Source organism: Labeo rohita, chromosome 5 (assembly GCF_022985175.1).
Source record: "Labeo rohita strain BAU-BD-2019 chromosome 5, IGBB_LRoh.1.0, whole genome shotgun sequence".
Classification (NCBI taxonomy): domain Eukaryota; kingdom Metazoa; phylum Chordata; class Actinopteri; order Cypriniformes; family Cyprinidae; genus Labeo; species Labeo rohita.
Genome location: NC_066873.1, coordinates 28,441,210 through 28,467,809, shown reverse-complemented (window position 1 = coordinate 28,467,809; position 26,600 = coordinate 28,441,210). Strand labels below are relative to the sequence as shown.

General features: G+C 38.3%; 1 protein-coding gene across 1 annotated transcript; it reads left to right on the top strand.

The window, feature by feature from the left end:
- The first annotated feature begins 1,313 nt into the window (after nucleotides 1–1,313).
- On the top strand, nucleotides 1,314–26,378 carry adamts15a (ADAM metallopeptidase with thrombospondin type 1 motif, 15a). The gene is made up of 8 exons (XM_051110176.1): nucleotides 1,314–2,517; nucleotides 14,528–14,660; nucleotides 15,611–15,778; nucleotides 16,932–17,218; nucleotides 17,581–17,758; nucleotides 17,914–18,089; nucleotides 20,336–20,511; nucleotides 22,041–26,378. The coding sequence occupies exons 1-8, from the start codon at nucleotides 1,591–1,593 to the stop codon at nucleotides 22,858–22,860; spliced, it is 2,865 nt and encodes a 954-aa protein (XP_050966133.1). The 5' UTR covers nucleotides 1,314–1,590; the 3' UTR covers nucleotides 22,861–26,378.
- The last annotated feature ends 222 nt before the right edge of the window (nucleotides 26,379–26,600 follow it).

Below are 26,600 nucleotides of genomic sequence, written 5' to 3'. Positions count from 1 at the left end.
TGTGACCCTGGACCACAAAACCAGTCATAAGGTTATATTTTTTGAGATTTGAGATTTATACATCATCTGAAAGCTGAATAAATAGAATAGGACAATATTTGGCTGAGATACAACTATTTGAAAATCTGAAATCTGAGGGTGCAAAAAATCTAAATATTAAACATTTTAAGTTGTCCACATTAAATTCTTAGCAATGCATATTACTAATCAAAAATTAAGTTTTGATATATTTACAGTAGGAAATTCACAAAATATCTTAATGGAACATGATGTTTACTTAATATCCTAATGATTTTTGGCATAAAAGAAAACTCTATAATTTTGACCCATACAGTGTATTTTGACTATTGCTACAAATATACCTGTGCTACTTACGACTGGTTTTGTGGTCCAGGGTCACATATTACTTTCTTAAAATGCAGCTGTAATGTACTATTAGCATCTCAGGTTTAGATTGGTGTATCTTTAAGGGGACTGCCACAATGACAAGTCGCATCCCTAAAAGTAAACTCAGTTTTACTTCTATATAGGCTAGTGCTTTTACACAATACACATTGTGTCAACAAAAATATGTTTGGAAAATGACAACAATTTAATAAATTGTGACCCTGGACCACAAAACCAGTCGTAAGGGTCATAATGGCAGAGATACTGCTATTTGAAAATCTGGAATCTGAAGTTGCAAAAAAATCAAAATATTGAGAAAATCGCCTTTAAAAGTTATCCAAATGAAGTTCTAACCAATGCATATTACTAATCAAAAATTAAGTTTTGGTAGGAAATTTACAAAATATCTTCATGGAACATGATATTTACTTAATATCCTAATGATTTTTGGCAACAAAAAAAAAATCGATAATTTTTACCCATACAACGTATTGTTGGCTATTTCTACAAATATACCCGTGCTACTTATGACTTATGGTTTTGTGGTCCAGGGTCACAATTATGGAAAATAATATACCGTTTTGGTGTGCCAATTTTGTAACCTCTCCTTAAATGATGATAATGTCCAGAACGTAGTCTATGCAGGTTTCAGAAAGGAGAAGAAAAAATGAAATAAAATAATGGATAGGCCTGCAAAGAATTAATAGTTGAGACAACTAACACAGAGTGTTATGTATATAACTTTGCAGTACATAATATATGCAGTAATAAATGGCTATGAAATTCACGTGCTGTCCTCTCCTAAGTCACTGTTTGGATGCTGTAAATGTAGTGGGAGGGAAAGCCGGCACTTGGAGCGCTGCGCGCTGATGATGCGAAAGCGCACAGAGCCACAAGTAGTTGCTGGCTTAATCCTAAAACAAGAGGCATACCCAATGAGCGCACTTGAGCACCTCCCCAAAATCTTCTGATTACAAGCTCTGGATGTTTACAAATGACGCGCGCGCATAAAGCCGACAGATGAGCAGAGCCGCTTCAGTATACAGGTACTAGAAAGGAATGGATCACACACCGGCGGATTTCACTCTTGGTGGACGCGCAAAGGCAACATTTTAGTGCAACCGCATCCTGGAATATTTTCGCATTCACATCTCACTGTCTCATTTTTGCGCTTTAAAAATCAAAGTTTTCTCGGGCACAAACATGTTTTTGTTGCTAAGGTCAGTTCTTCTTGTTAACGTGTTCTATGCTCAGTGGGAAATTGTGAATTCAATGCAGAGTCAGTTGTGCGTGCCCGTCAGACTGGATCATGTCAAGAACAATTTAGTCAGTGCTGAAGACAACACAGTTGTGTTTAAAATAAGCGCATTTGAACAAGATTTTGTACTCGAATTACAGTCGGACACCAGCTTCATTGCTCCAGCTTTCTCGACGCACAGCGACGCAACTGCTCAAAATTCCGCGCACACCGAAGATCTGAGCCGGTGTTTTTATGCCGGTGAGGTGAATTCTGATCCCTATTCCTATGCAGCTCTCAGCTTGTGCAAGGGACTGCAGGGCGCATTCGGTTACGATGGCTGGGAATATTTCATCAAGCCGGCTTTAAACGACACCGCCTGGGACAGCGTGCACGCGCATCTCATCAGCCGCAGGTCTAACGCCAATCTGAGTGGAAACTCCACGCCAAGATGCGGCGTGGACAGCGGTGTGACCCCAGCCCTCGCACAGTCTTTGGCGAAGTTTAAGCACCTGAGGGAACAACACATGAATAATGTCACTATGTCAGTTCTGAAAAACCGCTCGAAGAGATTTGTCTCCATTCCGCGTTATGTAGAGACATTAGTGGTGGCCGATGAATCCATGGCCAAATTCCACGGTGACGACCTCAAGCATTACGTGCTGACCTTAATGTCAGTGGCAGCTAAGCTTTACAAACACCCCACCATTCTTAACTCTATCAACATCGTGGTTGTCAAGTTTATGGTGATTAACGAGGAAGAGAAAGGACCCAAGGTTTCCGGGAACGCGGCGATGACCCTGCGTAATTTCTGCACCTGGCAGAAGAAGCTGAACAAAAACAGCGACAAGCATGCGGAGTATTGGGATACGGCCATCCTGTTCACAAAGCAGGTAAGGTGTGATGCTCCTTTCGTCGATAGGGGGCAGTATGAGAATCAACGAATCCTAGAATGATCCGGCTTATGTATCTTGTGGTAATTAAATCAAGATGGTAGGCTACATGAAACACAACTGAACACCACACAGGCTGCTGCAATTTACTTACCCAATAATCAAACCAATTTAGACATGATTTATGATGACGTTGTAATCACAGCTTTTAAGTCCAAAGGTGAACTCTATAAGCGTAAATATGGTGTTTCAAATGTGTTGTTTGTAAAAGCACATGCTTGAATGTGAGCTTGAGCTTTTACTCTAACCTAAAAGATTTGATCTAAGCACTGGTGTATAAATCTTGGTTAAACTCTGAAATATGTTTTGTAACTCGCAGAGTAATGGGCAGGCTGCAACAAGAGTGGCCTCTCCAGTTAACCTGCAGTTGCCATGGGCTTCCCATCATGTTTATAAGTGTTGTTAAGGTCATGGGTCAGGTCTGCCTTTGAGCTATTGCCCTGTATCAGCACTGCAAGTAGGAATGTGTGCTCTGAATCAGCAAAGATACAATTCACGTATGCAGAATACTTAGCAGACTGCTAAAATAATTTACTTATGGATCTCATTGAACTTTCAAAGTGTTATTGGTTATTTTAATCTATGGTGTTTTAAGCAGGATTAGGCATGATAACTGTTTTGAGATTGGATGCACAACATCTGAACAGTCTAAACAGTGCAATCAACATTTGCGCAAGATCAGATGTAGAGTAATATGAACTTTTGGCAGGTCTACGAAGATTCTTTTGGGGGAAAACCAAAAGAGTGTGATCATTTGGAGGTTAAGGGATAGTTCCGAAGCCATGTGATTTATTTATGTATGTATGTATTTATTTGTACAGTCTAAACAGTGCAATCAACATTTGTGCAAAATCAGATGTAGAGTAATATGAACTTTTTATAAATAGGCTCATTGACCAAAGCTCATTGTCTCTACCTACATTTTTGCAAAACTCCAGTAACAAACCAATACAGAATTCAACACAACCTTTATTCCTTTTTACACAAATTATGAGTGCTGGGACAAATTGTCAATTAATAAAGACTTATTTTCACACGGTTCCTTGCACAATACTATGTTATGACCTCAAAAAACGTATAACTTAGTGCATGACTTGCAAATTGATACATTCTGATGTTTGCATCACATGACAAGCCCCATATGACTTTTCTGATGTAGTAAACTTGCTTGGTGACCCACCTGGTACAGCCAGATTCATGTTCATCTGTTTAGAGTAAATCTGAATGCTCTCACTGGACTTTGAAACACTTTGCAAAACATGCAAGAAGCAATGTTAAATCATTTTGCAAAAATGTCATGGGCACAGTTTTCTAGTAAATCTGGAATGAGGACTATTCTATAAATTAAAATACATGTAATATTTCCTAATGACTGTCTGGCTACCAAACTTGTAAAGAATTCTGCTTGGTAGTTTTGGTAGCATCACCTTCCTTCAACTTCACAACTTCCTGCCCTTATCCAACCCCACCACAGAATAAATGGAGCGTTGTTTCAGTTTATTTCAGTCCTGCGATCAGCTGTTTGTCAGTGACACTGACCAGAGCAATATTAAGGAATGGCTGCACAAAGCTTAGCATTCAGTCCTCAAATTATGATTTTATTCACACATAAACACCAGCTTTGTACCAACTTACCAGTAAACTCATTTTATGCTGTCAGCTGTTTTTAGGAACACTCTTATGTGTGAAAAAAATTCCAGTTCCAAACATGCCAGATGAGCACAACCATTGTATCCTCTGGTAATCTGCTGCAGTTACACATGACCTGAGCTGGACATCCAGACCAGTCATGTCTGCCTAGTCTGGATGACAGCTGTAGTGAATCATTCTGAGGGGAGTAAATGTTTTATTGTTTCTTCTCCAAAGGGAACTTATGAAGCATTTTAGCAAGAGAGCAGAGATACTCCCTACATTCTTCCACTCATTATGTTCATTACTCCCTGTGGACAGAGAGAGATTGTCGGGTTTCTCCGTGGTCTTGGATGACTCAAGATGAGTTAGAGAGGGGCTAGACTTGTACATCTGCTAACCTAAGAAGTTTCCCACCTGAGTATGTTGTGTGACTATGCAAGTCTGCATAAGTAATACAGAGAGAAAATGAATGAAATTACAAATATAAATTGATGGATACATAAATGAATGGATGGAACGGATGATGGTAATAAATAGGAATATTAGCAAACCCAGACATTTAATTTTTTTTTTTTAAAAAATGTGCTAGTTGCTGTTTTCCATTCAGATAAAATGAATGACTAGAGCTTTAAAGCTACAAAAAAGACCAGAAAAGTTGCTCATATAACACATACACTATATTTCAAGTCTTCTGAAGGCATGATAGCTTTGTGTAAGAAAAAGACTGAAAAGTTGTTACTCACCTTTATCCTTTAGGTTTTGAATACTGTGATCACAAATAAGATTGATCCAGTTCGGACTAACTTCAGATGGTTCTTTTGCATCCTTGTTGAAGTTTTAAAGTGCCTTGAACTTGAATGGAAAAGTGTTACCAGTACATTTTTAGAATTTTCTTCTTTTTTGTTCAACTGAAGAAAGGTTTGGATCAGCGTGAGGGTGAGTAAATAATGACTTTCTTTAATCTGTTTGCGTCAGCAAGGCCGATGTGTACACAAGAGGTAAAGGGAGTTTCATACAGGACTATGGGAGATACACTAACGGGAAGTGTCCAGTTTCGTGGGGAGCTTCCCCTAACCACAGTCCCAGCTGCAAGCGATCTGACTCTTTACCCCTCTTTCTCCTCCTACCCCCTTTCGGTCTGTTTCCCATTACTAGTATTTAATGAGGGAGAGGCTGAGGGTGGTGAAGAGAGAGAAAAGGAGGAAAGATATAGAGAGAAAACCTGTGTGCCCGCTGTGTCCAGGCCCACCTGCTGCAGAGCTCCACTCCCAGTCGCAGCCTGAGAATAAAACAACATATCTTTCCATTCAGGTTGTTCTGTCATGACCTCATTTTCTGTCAGATGATGTAGTGGCATCAAAACCAGCAGTGGATTACTGTAGGTATTTTAATCACCAATTAAATATTATGGCAGCAAGTATGTTTTTTTTTTTTTTTTTTTTTTTAAATAAGTACATTTGTTGCAAGGAAAGTCTCAAAATGAGTCACTGCTGGCCAGTCATGCAAAAATGCAACAGTTAATGTTTAATAAAATCCAGAGCAAGAACTGTAACTAGGCCACCGTTGTAAGAAAGACCAATAGTCATGCTATGGCAACATGAAATGTAACCATTACAATAGTGGCATAACATAAATTTACAAAGCTCTACATGCAACTGCAGCACAAGAACTACAGTTTACAGTGTACATGTACAGTGGCATGCAAAAGTTTGGGAACCCCTTGCTGAATCTATGAAACTGTGAATAATTTTAACAAAATAAGAGAGATCATACAAAATGCATGTTATTTTTTATTTAGTACTGTCCTGAGTAAGATATTTTACATAAAATATGTTTACATACAGTCCATAAGACAAAAAAAAGCTGAAATTATTAAAATAACCAGCATCTTTTGCATATTTGACCCTTTCCAGCAGTGACTGTATGATTTTGAGATCCATCTTTTCACACTGAGGACAACTGGGGGACTCAAACACAACTATTTAAAAAAAGGTTCAAACATTCACTGATGTTCCAGAAGGAAAAACGATGCATTAAGAGCCGGGGGGTGAAAACTTTTGAACAGGATGAAGATGTCAAATTTTTCTTACTTTGTTGAAATATCTTTGTTTTTTTTAGTACTGCTCTTCGGAAGCAACAGAAGATACTTGCATGCTTCTCGAAAGACAAATTAAGTACAATTATTCAAAAAGTTTTCACCCCCTGGTTCTTAATGTATCGTGTTTCCATCTGGAGGATCAGTGAATGAACCTTTTTTAATAGATGTGTTTGAGTCCCTCAGTTGTCCTTAGTGTGAAAAGATGGATCTCAAAATCATACAGTCACTGCTTGAAAGGGTTCAAATATGCAAAAGATGCTGGAAAACTGAAGAATCTGCAGGACCTGGAGGATTGAAGAACAGTGCTCAGTTTAACTGTTCAGAACAAACAAGGGACTCATGAACAACCATCACAAAACAAAAAAACAGTCGTAGATCATCAAGGTAACCACACACAGTATTAAGAACCAAGGGTTCACAAACTTTCGAAGGGGGTTATTTGAATAAAAAAATAACATGCATTTTGTATGATCTCTCTTATTTTGTTCACATTTTCACAGATTCTGCAAGGGGTTCCCAAACTTTCACATGCCACTGTATAACAGCATTACATTCATATCATCATAAATTCATGAACTGTTTAAAAAAAAAAAAAATCAAATGAACTATCATTGTTAGCTACCCAGAAAATACTGCTTTCTTCAGCGCTGAACAAACAGATGTAATTTAATCTACTTTGTATTGTAAAATTTGCTTTTTGTGTAGATCTGATATGCAAATTATGTTGCACATTATATTGAAGACATACTTTTGGTTGAAAATATATCTTTACATTTGATGTTTCATGTAGAGCCCTACTGGTATTTTTAATGGATCCTTGTGTTATGTAATTTAGGTAATTGGGAACAGTAAGCCAGTTGAAAAGTTTGACTGTTTATCAGAGAGACAGAAAGGCGCATCTGAAGTTTATTTGCATTTTCTAAATACAGCCTTTATCAAAGGCATTTGTTCACTATGTGAGACACTAATGAAAAGTGTGTTATTCGTAAGAGTCTGTTTATACCTGGTCACTTCATGCTTTTTCTCTGATCGTGAAAAGACCATGTGTAAATGCCTTCCAAAACGAGAGACAAATTTAAATTCACTCAAACCACTTCAGAAGGTGGTCTGGGATGCATTCCAGACAAAACTGGACTAGTGTAAATGCATCTGGTTGTTGAAACCACATATGTAAATTTTTCTCCTCCCAAAATGTTACAAAAAACAAACATGTGAGAGCGTGTTATCCACCTTATTTTTCACATAAGAATGGGCGTAGGCATTTGTAAATTTTATGGGTTTGGCTTCTGGTCTCACACCGTGTGCCGCGCCGCAACAGCTAAAGGCTGTCTACGCTGGATGCGACAAAGTGACTGTTGCAAATCATTTGAACTTTGTGTGAGCACGTCATAGAACGCAGCAGCAGTTTACTGTCAGGGATTTGTTGTGTCGTTCCGCACCGCATCCAGTGTAGACAGCATCACTGATAATAACGGGTTCTACTGTATTTTGTCGCATCCGGTGTAGACATGGTGTCACTCACATCCAGCTATTTATAGATGTATAAAACAGTTTGTGTCTTACCATATTATTTTAATGTATTATCATATTTTTGAACACATTGGTTTGTAATGCAAGCTGTTTTACTGTTTACTGCACGTTGTTATTCTTCTCATTATTTCCCTATAGTGGCTAATGAACCAGAAGTCTCGCCCATAGCCTTACCTTCTGTGTTGAAGAATAAGGTGAATAGGCTATATGACATGTTATAATCAGATATGACAGCGATAATGCTACACGCATCACAGTGGATATAGCCGAGTATCTCTTCAGCAAGCCGACGTGCAAACTGCCGCAAAAGAAACTGAAAGCAAGTTGCAGACGCTCAACACATAATCATCTTCATTAAGTGGTAAGACTTAACGATCTTACGATGCTGATGCTGCTTTCTTTCCTGTCGCTGTTTTTGATCTTGAAATTAGCTAATGATGAATAAAACGCAGCACATATCTGTTGATTTCCTTGACATGAACTGTTAAATTTGCATATAGCGCGGGAATTCAAGATTGGATTTATATCCGTTTTGCGGAGACACATTTATGTGGCCAAATGTAAATGGAACTGTTATAACAAATCAGAAGATTTATATACATATCCAGAAGTAACCAGGTGTAAAAAAGCCCTAGAGTCAAGCATTTAAAAGAGAAGTTCACTTCCAGAACAAAAATTTACAGATAATTTACTCACCCCCTAGCATCCAAGATGTTTGTATCTTTCTTTCTTTAGTTTTAAAGAAATTGTTTCTTAAGGAAAACATTTCAGAATTTTTCTCCATATAGTGGACATCAATGGTGCCCATGAGTTTGAACTTCCAAAATACAGTTTCAGTGCAGCTTCAAAGGGCTCTAAATCAAGGTTGCCAGGTTTTCACAACAAAACCCACCCAATTGCTACTCAAAAGCTGCCCAAAACTAGCCCAATCGCGTTTCGAGGGGGGATAAAATACACGTTTTTTTGTTGGAGTTCCCCTGGTAAATTTGTATTTCAGGGGTTAAATCTGACGTTATTGGTGTCGCTTCAACCCGCAGACATCAAAAACAACCTGCAGCAATAGGGAAAACCGCGGACTTGGTAACACTGCTCTAAACAATCCCAGCCAAGAGAAAAGGGTCTTATCTAGCAAAACGATCGGTTATCTTCTTAAAAAAATTACAATTTATATACTTTTTAACCTCAAACGCTCGTCTTGTCTATTCTCTGCGATGTGCATGCGAACTCTGTGTAATCCGGGTCAGTACAGTTAGGATATGTCGAAAAACAATCTCATTTTCTTACCCAAAACTTCAAAATTTTCCTACATCGCTGCAGAAGTACTGACCCAGTGTTTACAAAGTGAACATGCAAAGAAGATCAAATGCCCTTACGAAAAAAGGTAAAACAGCGATGTAGAATGATTTTGAAGTTGGAGGAGAAAATGAGATGTGAGATTTATGACATACCCTAACTGTATTGACCCGGATTACACAGAATTCATATGTGTTTCACTGATAATAAACAAGACGAGTGTTTGAGGTTAAAAAGTATATAAATTGTACTTTTTTTTTTTTTGGAAAAATATAGTCTATTGTTTCACTAGATAAGACCCTTCTTCCTGAATCGAAACTGTATTTTAGAAGTTTAAACTCACGGCCACCATAGAAGTCCACTATATGGAGAGAAATTCTGGAATGTTTTCCTCAAGAAACATAATTTCTTTAGGACTGAAGAAAGAAAGATACAAACATCTTGGATGACAAAGGGGGGTGAGTAAATTATCTGTAATTTTTTTGTTCTGAAAGTGAACTTCTCCTTTAAGGCAGTTAACTGTAAACCTTAATAAAAAACAACAACAAAACTTTGAGCTCAACATAGTATTTATTTGCAAAATATATCACTGCAAGTTCCAACTACTGCTAAAGTGACAAGAATCAAGAACTTGCACAGTTTGTCTTCTTAGTATGTTCTTTAGCTAGCTGGCAAACTAAAAGTAACCAACAGCCTTGGGCTACATACTGAAGGCCCATCTCCTATTTTTATATAACAACATATTTGGTTTGAAAATGATCACTAGCTTGGAGCTTGGTGCCTGCCATGTGAGCTTGTTTTTTGCATGTGGTTTGTCACATGGTAAGATTCGAAAGAAACTTTTTCATTGCGCTTGTTGGACAGTAAAAGACTGGAACAGAATAAAATAACAAGATGGCAAGAACTAAATGCCTTAAATATTGTTGCAATCATTAGAAGAAACATCTCTGTTGAAGAATTACAATGTAAACTGCTATGTGGCCTGTATTTAATTATGTGCTTGTTTGCACAGACACTCTGCTGGAAGTGTACATCTACCCGGGTGGCTAACCATATAACCACTACCGCCCCGCAGGGGTAGTGTTAGATAGTCTATCAGAGAAAGTACAACAATGATATAGATAGAAAGTGCGAAGGAAGGCAAGAGTTAGTGTGAGAGGGGAAAAGAGAGAGAAATGCACATATGGAACAGTTTGGATTTTATAAAGGCATAATGAAAGTCGTATGCTTGCAGTGTCGAATGCCAATTGGGTCAGCGCTGCTTGTGGAGAGTATGGGCAAGTTTTCCCCCCTGTTTTGCAGAGGATAAAGAGATTTCTTGCCAAACATAGAGGCTGGATAAAAAACAATGGATAGATAAGTTAATTGAAACGACTTGGAAGTCTGCTCTCATTGCTTATCTAAAAAAGTTGGTGCACAGGGCCATTAGCTGAACCAGAACCTAAAATGGTCTGATTCTGTTTCCTCCACCTGGCAAAGGCAGATGGCTGGAATCCAAAAGGCCCATACCATATTTTATTCCCAAACATGTCATCGGGCACTTGGAGTCTGAACTCTGGGGGAGGGGGTGAATAAGTGGGGAAAACTGTACAATGAATTCACTGGGTGCAATGGAGTAATAAATTGGTCAGACAAACATCTTACATTTTTGCTGATAAATATTCCATAGAAAAAAACATCAATCACATCTGTTTTTTTCTTCATATTTTATCCAACAGTGCATCACATTTTAAATCCAGGTCACACCAGTACAAGTTTGTCAGGATATTACTATTCATTATGTTGTTTTCATTTGAGTTCAGAAAACTTGCTGCTGGTGATATATGAACAAGAACTCTTCATGAAATTGTCCATGAATGATTGTAATAGTTTGTGTAGAGTAGTCTAGAAGTTTTTGGACTACATATGAGCAAAGTAACAACCTATACACCATAACTGTGAACAACCACAATCGCTCATTTTCTTTAGTAATCCAATCAGCAAATCATCTGCTTTCAGATTTGTTTGTGTATATTTGTAACTAGAGCAGAATGGCTCATTTAAGCACAAATGTAAAGTTAAAAACCCTTGTGCATAATGCAGCTGGTGTTGAGGCAGTGGTGGCTGGAGTCACAACTTTCCTGTTACATGCATTTGTGGGAAGAGGTCATGTTGGCTTCATTTAATAATAGGCTACATTTAAAAATAATTGGCAGCATTGCTGTATTTTCATCCTGTGAGTGTAGAGTCAGGTCTCAGAGTGAGTCACATTTTGTCTAAACTGAATCTGGTGGATGCCTGTTGGTGTTTGTTTGGTATAAAATTTATTTTGTCTTGAAAAAAAATATTGCATTTGTTATCAGTCTCAGATTAGATGTCACACAAAACTATGTCTTAAGAATACACTCCCAAACAATATATTTCTGGCAGATGCCTGACTACAAGGGAAGTACAGTACTTAATGTTTGAACAAGGCATCCATCATCAGAAGGCCTAAAAGTCTAGGGAGACTTTATGATTAGCCCCATGATTATTCTTGGGAGTTAACAGCTGGATTCACATACATCAAGAAATGCAGAGAGAATGTGAGAACTAGGTCAAATTAAACAAAAAAAAAAAAAAAAAAAAAAAAGAAAGAAAGAAAAGAAAGAAAAAAACAGGAATTGAGCTGTCTCTCTTGAATGTGGTGAAGCTTCTGTTCCCTTTTAGTGTGTTGTGGCCGGAGAGAAACTCTGCTTTTAATGATAAGGTTACAACCACAGTCAGTGTTGGTCCTTTTTCGGGAGTTGGTATAGGGTGTTGCACCATGGGATAAAGCTGACCAGCAAACCTCCTATTATGTAGTTGAGTCAGTAAGGCTCAACAGATATTTTCAGCAAATCCACTTTAAACTGTGGTAACACAATATAGGTCAGTCGGAAATTCTTTTGGACTGAGATACTGCATTTTGTACCAACAAAAATGAAAGATATTTTAGGCATCTGAAAATATTTCAATGTCAATTAAAATTCTTCTAGCTGTTTCTTTTTTTTCACTCACTGTTTCCCACTCAATGCTAGTGTGTTTTTCCAGATACATTTACCTGCATATCTGTGGTGCCCAAAGTTTTTATATATATATATATATATATATTGTATATTAATATATAACTTTACACCAAGATTTACATGCCAATGATTGAAACCATACACCACTGGTTGATTTACAAAGCAAATATAATAACAGCTAATATTCAGCTGTAAATTTAATGTAAATAATTTTATTATATGCCACGTTATGTCATGTAACTCTAGATGGTGCAGGCTGATGGGTCCTTAATGCAAACCCATGATATTCACAGCGTTAAATGACTTGGCACAAGCTGATTGGCTCAATGAGCTTGTTGCTTTTCATTTAAATGGCTGCTTATCATTCACTAGAGCAGTTCACAGCACACTTTCAGAGTTTCTCTGAAACCCTCCACCTCCCCAGCTCCACCTGTATAGATCTGCTACAGGTTGTTATATATGCTATTTGTACAGCAGCAGTACGACTTAAATACTCACAGCAACATATCCACCTTTTTCCTGACTAACCGATGAGCTGCGCATGATGGATTCTAACTTCTGTTTGGATGGTTTCATGTTCCAGCTTTGATGCAGCAGCAGCAGCATCTACAAATATAGCTGGAAGCAGCAATTACCAGGGTTCGAGCATATAAGGCCTTTAAGGTGCTATGCAGAGTTGTTCAGAATGAGGGAATATATCATACGATATGAAGATCTAGTGTTTGTGAGAATAAATAAGCAGTTTTTTTTAACAATTTAAGGCCATTTACCATAGAATTCTTGTGTTTTTAAAGCCTTTTTAACTGTGATAGCGCCACCTATAGTCCGACCTTAATGAAACTTTGCATGCTTAAGAATCATCTGATACATGTTCTCACCAAGTTTTTGTTTAGATTTTATAGACTTCAGGGTATATGTGTCCACGCCCCTTTTCTAAATGACCCTGTTATAGCTAACCGAAGAAAAAAATTCAACTTTTTTTTTTGATAATTATTAATCTAGAGAGTCCAGAGAATATTACTGCAGTGGTTTGATCGAGATTAAACGAAAAACCTAGGACTAGTTTGCATAAGTAGGTTTTTATCATATTTTTGAATAATTAATGAACGATTTGATTGACAGCAATGGTTCTTGAGGCAAAGTTGTTCATCATGAGGAGATCTATCAGATGATATGCATATTGTGTGGATGTGTGAAACACCACGTGATTATGGAGCCATAAAACTTGTTAGCGACAGCTAGTGGACGATTTGTTTCAAAATTTTTACAGACCTTTAGGGTCATGAGTCAAACATGCCCAGTGAGTTTCGTTCCGATCGGCCTCTGTTAACCTTGTCTAATAGGTGCTCAAAATTCATTGGCCAACGGTGGCCATGTTTTTTGAGATACACAAATGTCCACTTCGGACAAAGAGACTGCATACCAATTTTCAAGTCGATCGGACTAACGATTGCATAGTTATAGTCATTTTTATGGTTTTTCCACCTTATAGTGCCACCAAGTGGCAGAGCTTTTATTTGACCAAAGATTAAGCTTATACACATGTGTACCGAGCTTGGTGAAGATATGTCATTCCGTTCAAGAGTTATAGCTACATGTAACAATTGGCTAACGCTAGCATAGAACGTTTTGTCGTTTCTATGTGACCGTGAGTCGAAATTTCAACTTTTTTTTGATAATTATTGATATTCACTGTCCAGAGAATATTTACGCATTGGTTCGGTTCCGATCGGGCGAAAAACCTAGTTCGCAAAAGTAGGTTTCGGATATAACATACGAACTTCGTACGAAAAGTGCCGAAAAATTGCACAAGCTACGGCCAAAAATATCAACAAAGTTATTTTTTTGCGCTGTAGCGCCCCCTTTAGGCCGATTGGGGCGAGACTTTGTCAGAATGTCCCCTCAGGGAGCTCTACCTTCTGGCCAAGTTTCAGCTCTCTAGGCCTTACGATTTGGTCTGCACGATCAGTTTTAGCAGAGAAAAATAATTTAAAAAATTTTAACAATTACAATAGGGTTTCAGCACTACGTGCTCAAACACCTAACAGCAACAAAAACCAACAGCAGCAGCAAATCAGAAGTGTAGCAGATCTCTTCTGCCAAGCCCAAATACATTAACATTGTCATATCCATTACTATGCTAATATCTTCAGAGTGCTGTCATGATACAGAAATACATATATTACATTATATACATTGTTAGATATGTACAGAAGGATACATATATATAAAAAATGTATACTTTTTATAGGTTAAATATCACAAAATGTCATTTGTACTCACATTAACTTAATTACAAATCCTCATCTAGAATGTTAAAAATTCAGATATGAATGATGACCACAATTTTTTTTATGTTCTACTGATCTAGGACCTGTGCGGAGCCTCAACATGTGACACACTGGGTATGGCAGATGTTGGCACCATGTGTGATCCCAAGAGAAGTTGTTCTGTGATTGAAGATGATGGGTTGCCATCTGCCTTCACTACTGCCCATGAGCTCGGTAAGTGTAAACAGATGTAAAAAGCGCAACTGTTAGGGCTCTGGCAGTTAAAATCCAATTCATTTTCTCCATTGACAAATTGATTTTTAACGACAAAATATAAACCTTTCAAGAGAGACCTACCGTACAGTACCATGAGCTACAAGATTGTTAAACGATGTATGCTTCTGTAGAAGCCACAAGCCGGCATGACTGACTTTTTTGAAAAATGTAGTTAATAGCAAAGTATTCTGTTTAAAAAACTGCACCACCCATAATTCCTAGCTCAAGGTTCAAGACTTGACTGATTAGCAGTTTGCCACTGTTAAAATACTGATTTAATACATTACATGCAGAATGTCACTGACTAGCCACAATTTCTTCTAAACTTGCAATGATATTATCACTCCTTGCATAAGCATGATGCTCCAATAACAAGCTTATTGCATTGTCATTTATTATGTTTGGACGTGCTGAAATCTCCTGAATGCTTGCCAACCCTACTCAATATGTGGGTCTAGAACTAGCAATTTCAGCATCCAAAATCTTTTGGAGGATCTCCACAGCATTGTCCCAGAGATGATGTTCATTCAGTGCAGATTATCTTAGTGGAGCAGCTGAGGAAAGATAAGCTCTATTGAAGTGGCTTCTTTCGCTGTAGGAAACCTCATAGGCGGTTTTGCAAAAGTTTCCTCTCAAGACCAGGGAGGAAATGTGGGGAGATGTTGGAGGTATTGTAGAAGTGACTCAGCATAGCTGTGGTCCAACTGCTGACAGGAAAATTGTTTTGGAATGAATGGTGATTTAAAAGGCAAAAATCTAAATTTACGTTCAGATAATTTCTAGAGACGGTTTATTTACACCAGTGTAAAGTGCTGACACACAAAGCATTTTGTTTTTTTGTCATGTTTTCCTCTCTTCTCTTGTGTTCTCACTTCTTTCTCCTCTCCTTCACCCCTTCGTCGCTACAGGTCATGTCTTCAATATGCCACATGATAATGTTAAGGCATGTGAGGAGGTGTTTGGCAAGCTGCAGGACAATCACATGATGTCCCCAACTCTGATCCGAATCAACCGCACCAGTCCCTGGTCACCATGCAGTGCTGCCATTATCACTGACTACCTGGATAGTGGACATGGTAAGTAAAAGAAGGTGATACTGTGCATTTCCTGTAGACCTATACACTTAAAGCCAGTACACACAGAGACACGTTTAGGTGTACACGTAAAGATTTTATATCATATCAGCGTTTCATCCAGATGGATCCGGCGTTTTGGGAGCCTGAAACTGCTATTTTTTGAAACCAGGTCCCAGAGTGGACAATGATTGATTTATGCGTATGCTCCTAGTCTTCTTCTCCGTTTTTAGTGTATCTCTGTGGCAGAATTACAGCGCCACATTCTGGTCTCGCATGTATACTACATTGCTTTGAGTCCATTTTGGTGGTTTCGTGTGAACGCAAAGATATTTCTGCATTCTGGGTTGGTACTTCTGCAGCGATGTAGGACGATTTTGAAGTTGGAGGAAAAAACGAGATGCACGTTTTTCGACATACCCTAACTGTCTTGACCCGGAATACACAGAGTTCACACAGAGCTAGACAAGACAAGCATTTGAGGTTAAAAAGTATAGAAATTGTAATTTTCTTTACAACTGAAGAAAGAAAGACATGAACATCTTGAATGACAAGGGGGTGAGTAAATTATCTGTAAATTTTTGTTCTGGAAGTGAACTTCTCCTTTAATTTGTTACATCTCAGGGGTCTAAGAGCGGTTCGAATTTACTGACCTCTTTTGAATAGTAGCATATATGAGCGGGCTCAGGGCTATTAGAGCGATGGCTGGGTCTGGGTTTAACATCTTAGTGTTGGTGCTTTCTGCATAGCTGTCTTCAAAGAAATAGACATCCCAAGGTCGGCTTACGTTATAGCTTGCAGATCCAAATTTTTGTTAAAACAGTGTAGCGAATGACGTAACTGTTGGACTGGAGTGTTTCTGTGAAGGTTTACAATGGGGTCACTGGGGTGTTCAGAATCCCTCTCAGGGCTGATATTTGCCCTCTGCAGACGAAAGCATATGTATACATACACTTACATCTCTGCTAAACAAAAATCTAAAGCAAATATATCGTACCCACATTCCAGTCATCTAGTCAAACTTTAGTTTGTTACTCTAACTGTAATCTTACTGTATATTTGAATAAAGAATTACAGGTAAAATGAGTGCAAACAAAAGTCTCCAAAGTCTTATAAATACAATTTCATACATCTGTGTGTAACATTCTCTTTGCAGGCGACTGTCTGCTGGATCAACCTCAGAAACCGTTAGCTCTTCCAGATGTGCTCCCAGGTGCATCGTATGGTTTAGAGCGGCAGTGTGAGCTTGCCTTCGGTGCCGGCTCAAAGCCGTGCCCATTCATGCAGGCACCGTGTCAGCGCTTGTGGTGCACAGGGAAGACCCGTGGACAACTGGTGTGCCAAACAAGACACTTTCCATGGGCAGACGGAACCAGCTGCGGGGACGGACAGCTCTGCATGAGGGGCACATGCATGGACAAACAGGAGATCACCAAATCTAAGGTACCTTCACACATCTTATACAGTATCTTGGATAGTTTTGTTTTGATCATGCTTACAGAATTGAGAGAATTTACACTTTTGTTGAAAGAACACATTGAACTCATTTTAAAGGAACTCTCACTGCAGTGTGAAAGATGTCATGTGACCACAACAGAGATCTGACATACCGATGTCAGCTTGTTAAACGTACTCCACTTGACCTGTTACTTGGTTTATTTGCCCTGTTGCTTAGCAATCTTGCACATGACCTGTGAACGAGTTCTTGGTGGCCAAGTCATTTGGGATTTTGAAGTGAAGTAGAGTCTGTTGTCAAAGGCCAAGTGAGTTGTGACAAACCCCTCTTCCTGTTTTTTGTCTATTAGGTGGATGGCAGATGGGGTAAATGGGGGCCGTTTGGTACCTGCTCCAGAACTTGTGGAGGTGGAGTGCAGCTGTCAAAGAGAGAGTGTGACAACCCTGTGCCAGTCAATGGCGGCAAATACTGCCAAGGAGTGAGGGTCAAATACCGGTCCTGCAACCTCTCCCCATGCCCAGACACAGGTATCTACACAAAAACAGCATCAGTGTAAACAAAAGTAGATTAAACAAGGATCATTTTAGTATTTGGAATCATTTATGCTTTTCTACATTGCATATGGAATGAAATAAGAATTTCAAGAATGTCCTCCATTACATCTGCCTTTTTGTCATTTTAGGCAAGAGTTATCGTGAGGAGCAGTGTGAATCTTACAATGGGTTTAGTCTGAACACTAACCGCCTCACCCCCTCTGTGGTGTGGGTGCCCAAATATTCTGGTGTTTCGGCCAAAGATACATGCAAGCTGATCTGCAGGGCAAATGGAACAGGCTACTTCCATGTTCTTGCACCTAAGGTGAGTATTTAACGTGTTAAAAACCATCTATCACATTTAGAATTTATTTAAAAAACAAAATAAAATGAACTCAAGGATTAGTTCAGTTCCAGAATGAAAATTTCCTATTAATTTACTTAACCCCACATCATCCAAGATGTTCATGTCTTTCTTTCTTCAGTCTTTCTTTGAGGAAAACATTCCAGAATTTTTCTCCATATAGTGGACTTCAATGGGAGCCAATGGTTTGAAAGTCCAAAGTGCAGTTTCAATGCAGCTTCAAAGGGCTCTACACAATCCTAGCCGAAGAATAAGGGTCTTATCTAGCGAAACGATCAGTCATTTTCTAAAAATATTTCTTTTTAACCACAAATGCTTGCACTAGCTTTGCGATGTGCGATAAAAGGTATTTTTTTTACAAAATGACCAATCGTTTCATTAGACAAAACCCTTATTCTTCACCTGGGATCGTGTAGAGCCCTTTGAAGCTGCACTAAAATTGCATTTTGGACCTTCAGCTCATTGGCCACCATTGAAGTCCACTACACGGAGAAAAATCCTGGAATGTTTTCCTCAAAAACCTTAATTTTTTTAGCAACTCAAGAAAGAAAGAAAGGAACATCTTAGATGACACGGGGGTGAGTAAATTATCAGGGAATTTTTGTTCTAGAAGTGAACTGATCCTTTAAGGCATTGAATATAATAGTATTACATAGTTTAATATATTAGTTATATATAAAAATACATAAACTAAAGTTTATACATTCTCTCACTGGACATTATGAAGCTTGAGAGTTTTATGGGGGATGCGGGCGATATAACCTGTCAGTGAGTTCAGGAAACTATGACATAAAGTGAACTTAACACACCTTAAGACCATAAAATACACTCGCAATAGTTCAGTACATGAAAGGCTACACATGCAATATCAGAACAGTTATGAGTTATTAAACATTCATCTAAGAATTTATTGAACGGAAAGTAATCATTAAATTAAAACCATATACTATTACTATAGGCATGTAAGACGAGAAAGAGGTAGTGAGCATACCTGCTGTTTGATGGCTGCTTTACACTTACGTCAGATGTCACTACAGGCAGGGTTGAGTGGTCAGGAAGAACTGATGAATGTGAGAGGAAAGATAAGGAGGGTGAAAGGGCCTATCTTTGCGAGATACTGTTGTGCAGAGTGAAACTATACAGATGCAACAGTTACGTCAAGGCTAGAGGTATGTTTATGAGACTGCCATGCTGTTTTAACCGGGGTTTGACATTGAAGAAGCTATTCAGAGCTTGAACTCTAATCTGCTAAAGACATGTTTTGCCAAAGGCAAAAAAAGAAAAAAAGAAAGAAATAAACAATACCAAAGACTAGACTGTATACAGGGGTTGGACAATGAAACTGAAACACTGGCCAATATAGTGTTGGAGGTTTCATGGCTATATTTATGCAGCCTGGTGGCCAGTCTTTACTGATCGCACATTCCACCAATAAGAGCAGAGTGTGAAGGTTGACTATGTGCACCCAATAGCTCAAACATTGTACCCTGAAGGTGATGCCGTGTATTAGGATGATAATGCACCAATACACACAGCAAGACTGGTGACAAGAGTGATTTGATGAACATGAAAGTAAAGTTAAACATCTCCCATGGCCTGCACAGTCACCAGATCTGAATATTATTGAGCCACTTTGGGGTGTTTTGGAGGAGCGAGTCAGGAAATGTTTTCATACACCAACATCACATAGTGACCTGGCCACTGTTCTGCGAAAGGAATGGCTCAAAATCCTTCTGGCTACTGTGCAGGACTTGTATTTGTCATTCCCAAGATGAAATAATGCTGTATTGGCTGCAAAAGGAGGCCAAACGGCATACTAATTGTGGTCTAAACCCAGGTGTTTCAGTTTCACTGTCCAACCCCTGTATATTGTACACTCAGTAAACCCCATTGCTAATTTGGTGTAACTCATCCAAAACAAATGGTCAACAGAATGGGGACAGAAATAACTTAATAGTAGACATGCTAGACTCATTTGTTTCAATGCACCCCCACAATTCAATGTCAGCTTAGCAAAGCTGCTCTAAAGCTGAACAATGGGAACCATTAAAGGGATTTATCTAATACACATGTATATTTTCAATTACAAACAAAAAACAAATGTCAATTGTGTATTTAAATCATCGGTACATTGCCCTACTTTTTTTGTCACCATGTGTATCCACAAGATTGTTGGCATGTAAATTATTTTTCTCTGCTTTTTATAGGTTGTTGATGGTACACCATGTTCTCCTGACTCCTCATCAGTCTGTGTCCAAGGCAAATGCATCAAGGCAGGCTGTGATGGAAAACTGGGATCCAACAAAAAGTTTGACAAGTGTGGTGTCTGTGGAGGAGATAATAAGAACTGCAAGAAAGTCTCAGGCCTTTTCACCAAGCCCATGTGAGTGAAATTGGGTCACACAAATAATCTTAAAATAATTGATGAATTGATTACTAACCTCATGTTTTGGTAACAGGGTTCATATAGATACTGTAAAATATAATTTCAGGACTCTCAAGGACTTTTTAAGCACTACTTTTTTGATTTTCAATCTTCAATCAAAGATCTCACTTATGGTTTGATGTTTTCTACTGTTTAAGAAAAAAAATGATTGAAAAAAAAAAGAACCGCTCCTGATCTAAATCAAATAATTTGCGATCTGCACTCCTAGTTTACGATCTAATAAAACAAAAGATTCGCAAACCCCCTCCGAAGTTCCAATCTGAAAAATGATTTGCGAACCATCATTTCAGATCAGGATTCTGAGCTTGGATCGTTAATCATTCAATTCGCGGAATGATTTGCGAACCCGCTCTGAAGTCCCGATCTGAAAAAAAATGATTCACGTGAACTTCCGATCTAAATCAAATGATCTGCGATATGCAAAGTTCAGATCTAAATCTAATTATTCACGATACACGACTTGAGGTTCCAATCTAAATCAATTCATTTTGCAATACGCAAATTCCGATCTAAGTCAAATGATTTGAGAACCTGCTCCAAAGTCCTAATCTAAATCAAAGCACTTCGAAACAGTGAATCATGTTGCAATGCGATGGTTTTTAAATGGTTTTTAAAAGGTTTTTAAAATCATTACAAGCTACGTCGAAATTTGGGATCTGGATTTGCTAGTGAATCAATTGAAATGAAAAGAAGTCACGAGTTTGAAGCGATCGGAGCATTTCCAGCTTAAATGATTCTTGATTTGGTTCATCTGTTCCTCTTTTTGCATCTTTATCCATGTTTATACGACACTGTCAGTACTACGACTGGTTTAGCCCGATAGTTTTATGACATTAACTGAAATAGGCAAAAAATGTATGATTTTTTTTTTTTACTTTGTGCTTATTGAAAAAATTAAACACTTATTTCATACATACATTGACTTTCAATAATTCAAGCAATTCTTATGTACCTCTTAAGGAATATTGCTATTTTCAGGGGTTTTCTAGGCCTTAAATTTCAAAAAGACAAATTCGAGTACTTTAAGCACTTTAAGCACTTTAAGCACCTTGTACGAACCCTGTGGTAAGCCTGGGTATTAATACAGATTTCCTGATTTGATTTTGATTCATCTAGACCGATTCTGTATGGTATTTTTTGGTTATAATGTCCTTTTTACTTACTGTTTACTTTACTTTTTAAATTATACAGGGCAGTGTTCGAAAATTTTGATTTACTAAATAACTAGTTCATAAGAGTGAATTGTTTGTTAATTGTACCACACTGCCTTTTATATAAAAAGAACTGGTTAATAAAAGTCATTTTTTGGGAATCAGAAATTTCTTGCCATTATTTTTAGATATGCAGTCACAGACTGAAAACTCATATTCTTAAAATTTCTTTTTGGACTGGTGAATTTATGTACTAAGAATAAAAAGAATAACCCAAAACATTTCTAATACTACTTCTGACCTTTCTCTTCTCAGGCATGGTTACAATTTTGTGGTCATGCTTCCTGTGGGAGCCTCTAACGTTGACATCAGGCAGCGTGGCTACAAGGGCATTGTGAGTGATGACAACTATCTCGCTGTCAAGAACAGCCAGGGCAAGTACCTGCTGAATGGAAACTATGTGGTTTCAGCCATGGAGAAGGATATTCTGGTGAAAGGGAGTCTGCTCCGCTACAGTGGAACAGTTGGCTCCTCTGAAACTCTTCAGGCTGTAAAACCTCTGGGAGAAGCCCTGATAATTGAAGTGCTGTCTGTGGGCCAGATGACACCTCCACGTATCCGCTATTCTTTCTACTTGCCACGGGAGAGCAAAGACACCAAAATGCAAAAGAAAGAAGAAAAGGCACGTGCTGAAAACAGTGTCCTTAGGGAAGAGGGTGAAATCAACAAAGGCGGAAAAGAGGCAGATCTTCTTAAGGACAAAATATTGCCGTCGTATGTCAAAGCTATTCCACCAAAACCAGGAAAGTGGGTAGCGGCAGGATGGGACGTGTGCTCGGTTACTTGCGGTAGTGGGCTACAGAGGAGAATGGTGCAGTGTCTTGGCGGAGATGGTGGGCCTGCAATGGACTGTGAGCCTGCCCAAAAACCCAGTGCTATTCAGGCATGTGGAGACCCTTGCCCTGTGTGGGAGGTAGGTGACTGGTCCCCCTGCTCCAAGACCTGTGGGAAGGGCTTCAAACGACGCCTAATTCGCTGCGTTACAAATGTGGGAAAGTTGCTTCCCAGGGAAAAGTGTGCAGACAAAAAGAAGCCACAGGAGCTGGACTTCTGTTCGTTAGCCCCTTGTAAATAATCCATTCCTCCCTTTATTATTTCTCTACATGGACCTTCTATTTTGTCAAATTGCATATTCAACAAAGAAAAGAACAAAGAAAAAAAAGACTATATGTTCTGGTTCAAAGTTTATATTTTGTCATCTGCCTGACAATGGGGAAAAAATGAACAGCTGTGGAAAAATGACTGATTAAAGACAGACAACTGAGGTTGTGAGATAAACAGGCTTGAACACAAATGCAAACAGAACTTCTACCTCTAATTCTAACCAAATTATATAATCCATCACCTGTAAATCATCCAGATGAGACCAAATTCATAATCATCCCAGATTCCAGGCTTCAATTCGTAGGTATTTACATTTTTTGTATGTTTGAATATATGCGATAAAGATGTATTGACAGCACCTAAAACAGAAAAACATTTCAGTATTTTCTGCATTTAAAACAAAAATCTTCTTGAATTCTTTTTTTATATTAGAAATATATTTGTAATTATAATCGAATCCCACCTCTACTCGAAAGCTAACCACTTCTCATAAATACAAAACATAACAGGCAGATAAATGTAGTGATAATTTTACTACCATCTTATAGCATTTTTGTCATTAATTTTACTGTAATGGTGAAAAGCATGACAAATAGCATTAATTTAATTGATTAAATGTAGTAAAATCACTGTATTTCATCAGTTCAACCCAGTTAAATTTCTGTTGCGACGCTGGGTGACCAAAATTCAGTCAGTTCACATCTAATGTCAACATTAATTTGAAGTCTAATATCAACGTCAGCTAACATTAATATTTTGTTGTGTAGCCAAAATCCAACATTAGAGTCGGCGCCAATAGCCTTGTGGTTAGTGCGTCGAAATATAGCACAACTGTGCTAGTGGCGACCCGAGTTCGAATCCCGTCTCAAGGTCCTTTGTTGATCCTGCTCCCCTCTCTCTGCCCAGTACTTTCCTGTCATCTCTCAATTCAATTCAAATTTATTTGTATAGCGCTTTTCACGATACATATCGTTGCAAAGCAGCTTTAGACCAAATTGACATTTTTACAATATATGTAGTAGTAGCTTGATGTACATATAGCAGAGATGTGTGGTAAAGATCAATTAATGACGTAATCAAACAGACAAAGAACGCTATAAATTAGTAGCAGAATTCGGTAGTGCTGTATGTTTTCAGGGTTGGCATCTCTCCACAGTCCTTTCCATTAAAAGCACAAAAAAGCCTGCCCCCCTAAAGTTGTTTTAAGTTTAAGAGAATAGCGGGGTTCACACCACAACTATAACAGTAACGATAAAGGGGAACAATATTTTTATCGTATAAAAAATCTATTTTTTACAGCTGATGAACGATAAAACACTGACAGCTAATCAGACTTTTTTCAAATTTAAAGGGCTTGCACATTTGGAATAGCAGGCGATACTGTAGAGAAGCAAACATACATTGAACAGCAAACAAAGTAACATAAAACATAAAATACCTCAGGAATTCAGTGCTAGTCTTGCCTCCTTTATAGTTGCAGTAGAAAAGAGTATTGTTTTTATTCCACTACATTGACTAGTTAGAGATCAGATAGTTTATGCAAGATTCACTGTTTAGTTGCGCTCGAAAGATGCATGCTGAAGATATGTACTGGTTAAAATCATGCAAATGCAACAAAAACAGACCGTTATTGTTCACTGGTGTGAACGCAAATATAGTTACCTTTATAGTTATAGCTATCGTTATCGTTCTTGGTGTAAACGGGCCTTTAGTCAACGTCAAATTGACATCAAATACTGACTGAACCCAATTTTAATTCTTAGCCAAAATGCAACTTCTGTCCAACGCTAGGGTCCAACGTCATCCTAACATTTTATTTATGTCCGGTGCCTGCTGGGAATATTCTATACACCTAAAAGGATTTTTAAACATTTGTACGCCTATAAATCATTCATATGTGAAACGTTTACATTTTGGATGCTGTTAATATGTCAGTAATGTACATGTATATGCAAGCATATGAAAATGTGATTGAACCACACCATTGCTATCCAAGTCCAAAACAAGAGTGTAATTATTAAGCCTAAACTGCACCAAACTCCCCACCCCCCACCCCCCGGTAAACATGTCTATTTGCGTGAGAAATTGATGTTTGAAATGGCCGTTAATGAATGTGTGCAGTGGAGGCCAAAGCAAATACTGATATAGTCCATCTGGGTTAACAGGAACATTCCACAGGGTATATAATAAACTAGCTCACAAATGCCCTTGTACTGCATGGAACTGGCTGCGATCTACCATTTGATACCCTCTTTTCTTCAAAACTCAGAGATGTGGAGATAATTAACTGGGGAATGATTCATTATTAACCAAAAATTAAGTTCAACATCCAAGAATGAGACTGGAGTATTTGTACTAGAAGTTAAAAATTTAGTTGACTGGTTTACTGGTCTTTTTCACATTGCTTAATGACTCAAAGGAAACACAGACTACATTTCTATCAGCACATTCTTCGAGTCAACAAACAAGGCTAAATATTAGCATTTTTTCACAAATAGACCAAGGAAGCCGGTCATCCCAATGCTTTACGTCATGCAAATAAATGAAGTCATCTGTGTAGTAATGTAACTGGAAGTCTTCTAACTACTTTCCACATGGCCTTTCGTGCAATCCTGCGATCCACCTTTACCGCTGCAATGTGACTAGCAGTAACTCAGAGGGGCCATTTTGACAAAGTACAGATCATGGAAATGTTTAAGTCTACGCCGATGTATTAGCCCCCTAAAATGAAAACAGCAAGGAGAAAGCCTTATGTACACAAGGCCTGTGTTTTATCAGTACGCGTGTGTTAGCATGTTAGCCGTCTGTCCTTAAACTCTTTTTGCATGTCCATTCATCTCCTTAAAGTCACTGTTATTTAGCTCAGCAGACCTAATTTTTCTTTTTTTTTTTTTTTCTGACCAGCATATTTCCTGCTGTCAGCCATGTTCTGTACTGCCAAACACATTCCCTCCTCGTCCAGCTTTTCAACCAGAACTCTTTTTTTGTTTGTTGTAATGCTGTTTATCTCCTCTCCTCTACCTACCACTGAGCCAGAGGTGCAGCTGCTATAATCATGCCCTGTCTGGTACAGTTGCCATTTTAACTAAGTTATTACTATTACGATGAATTTTAAGAGCTGGTGGCTGGTGGCACTAGGTTGTACAGTGTCGTGCCCTGTGCTTTAGTGGCTAGTTATTCTTTGTACACAGTAAGTGAAAATCCCTGTAATACGCTAAACATGTTACGTTCGTGATCAAGGTTCTCCAGAGTGACCATATCGTCCATCTAAAAGATGGTTTCTGTATTACTTAAATGCATATTTTTCTTTTGCGCTTTTGTACAGCAAAAGATTTCAATGTCCTGCATGGGCTTGTATACCATGTATACATCCATCTGGCTGTGCACAAACGAGTCATGTAAATACCTATTATGTCTTGTTATACATAAATATTTTTTTTTCTTGTCATGCTTCAAGGTATTTATTCCAAATAAAACATTTAGAAATCATTTGCAATCTGTGTCATTATTCCTGTGTTTTTTTTAAAACTTTCGTTTGACCCATTTGCTAACTTAGCTTGACAATAAGGGTGTCTACATGCAGGAAGGAAATATTTTCAAACACCCGAGACAATGAAAGGAGAGAAAGATGGAAAAAAAAGGTAATATTTCAAGCTGCTGAATGTAACAGCTGCACGCTCGCCTGCCTAGGGCCTTTTAAGGCAGTTTGAC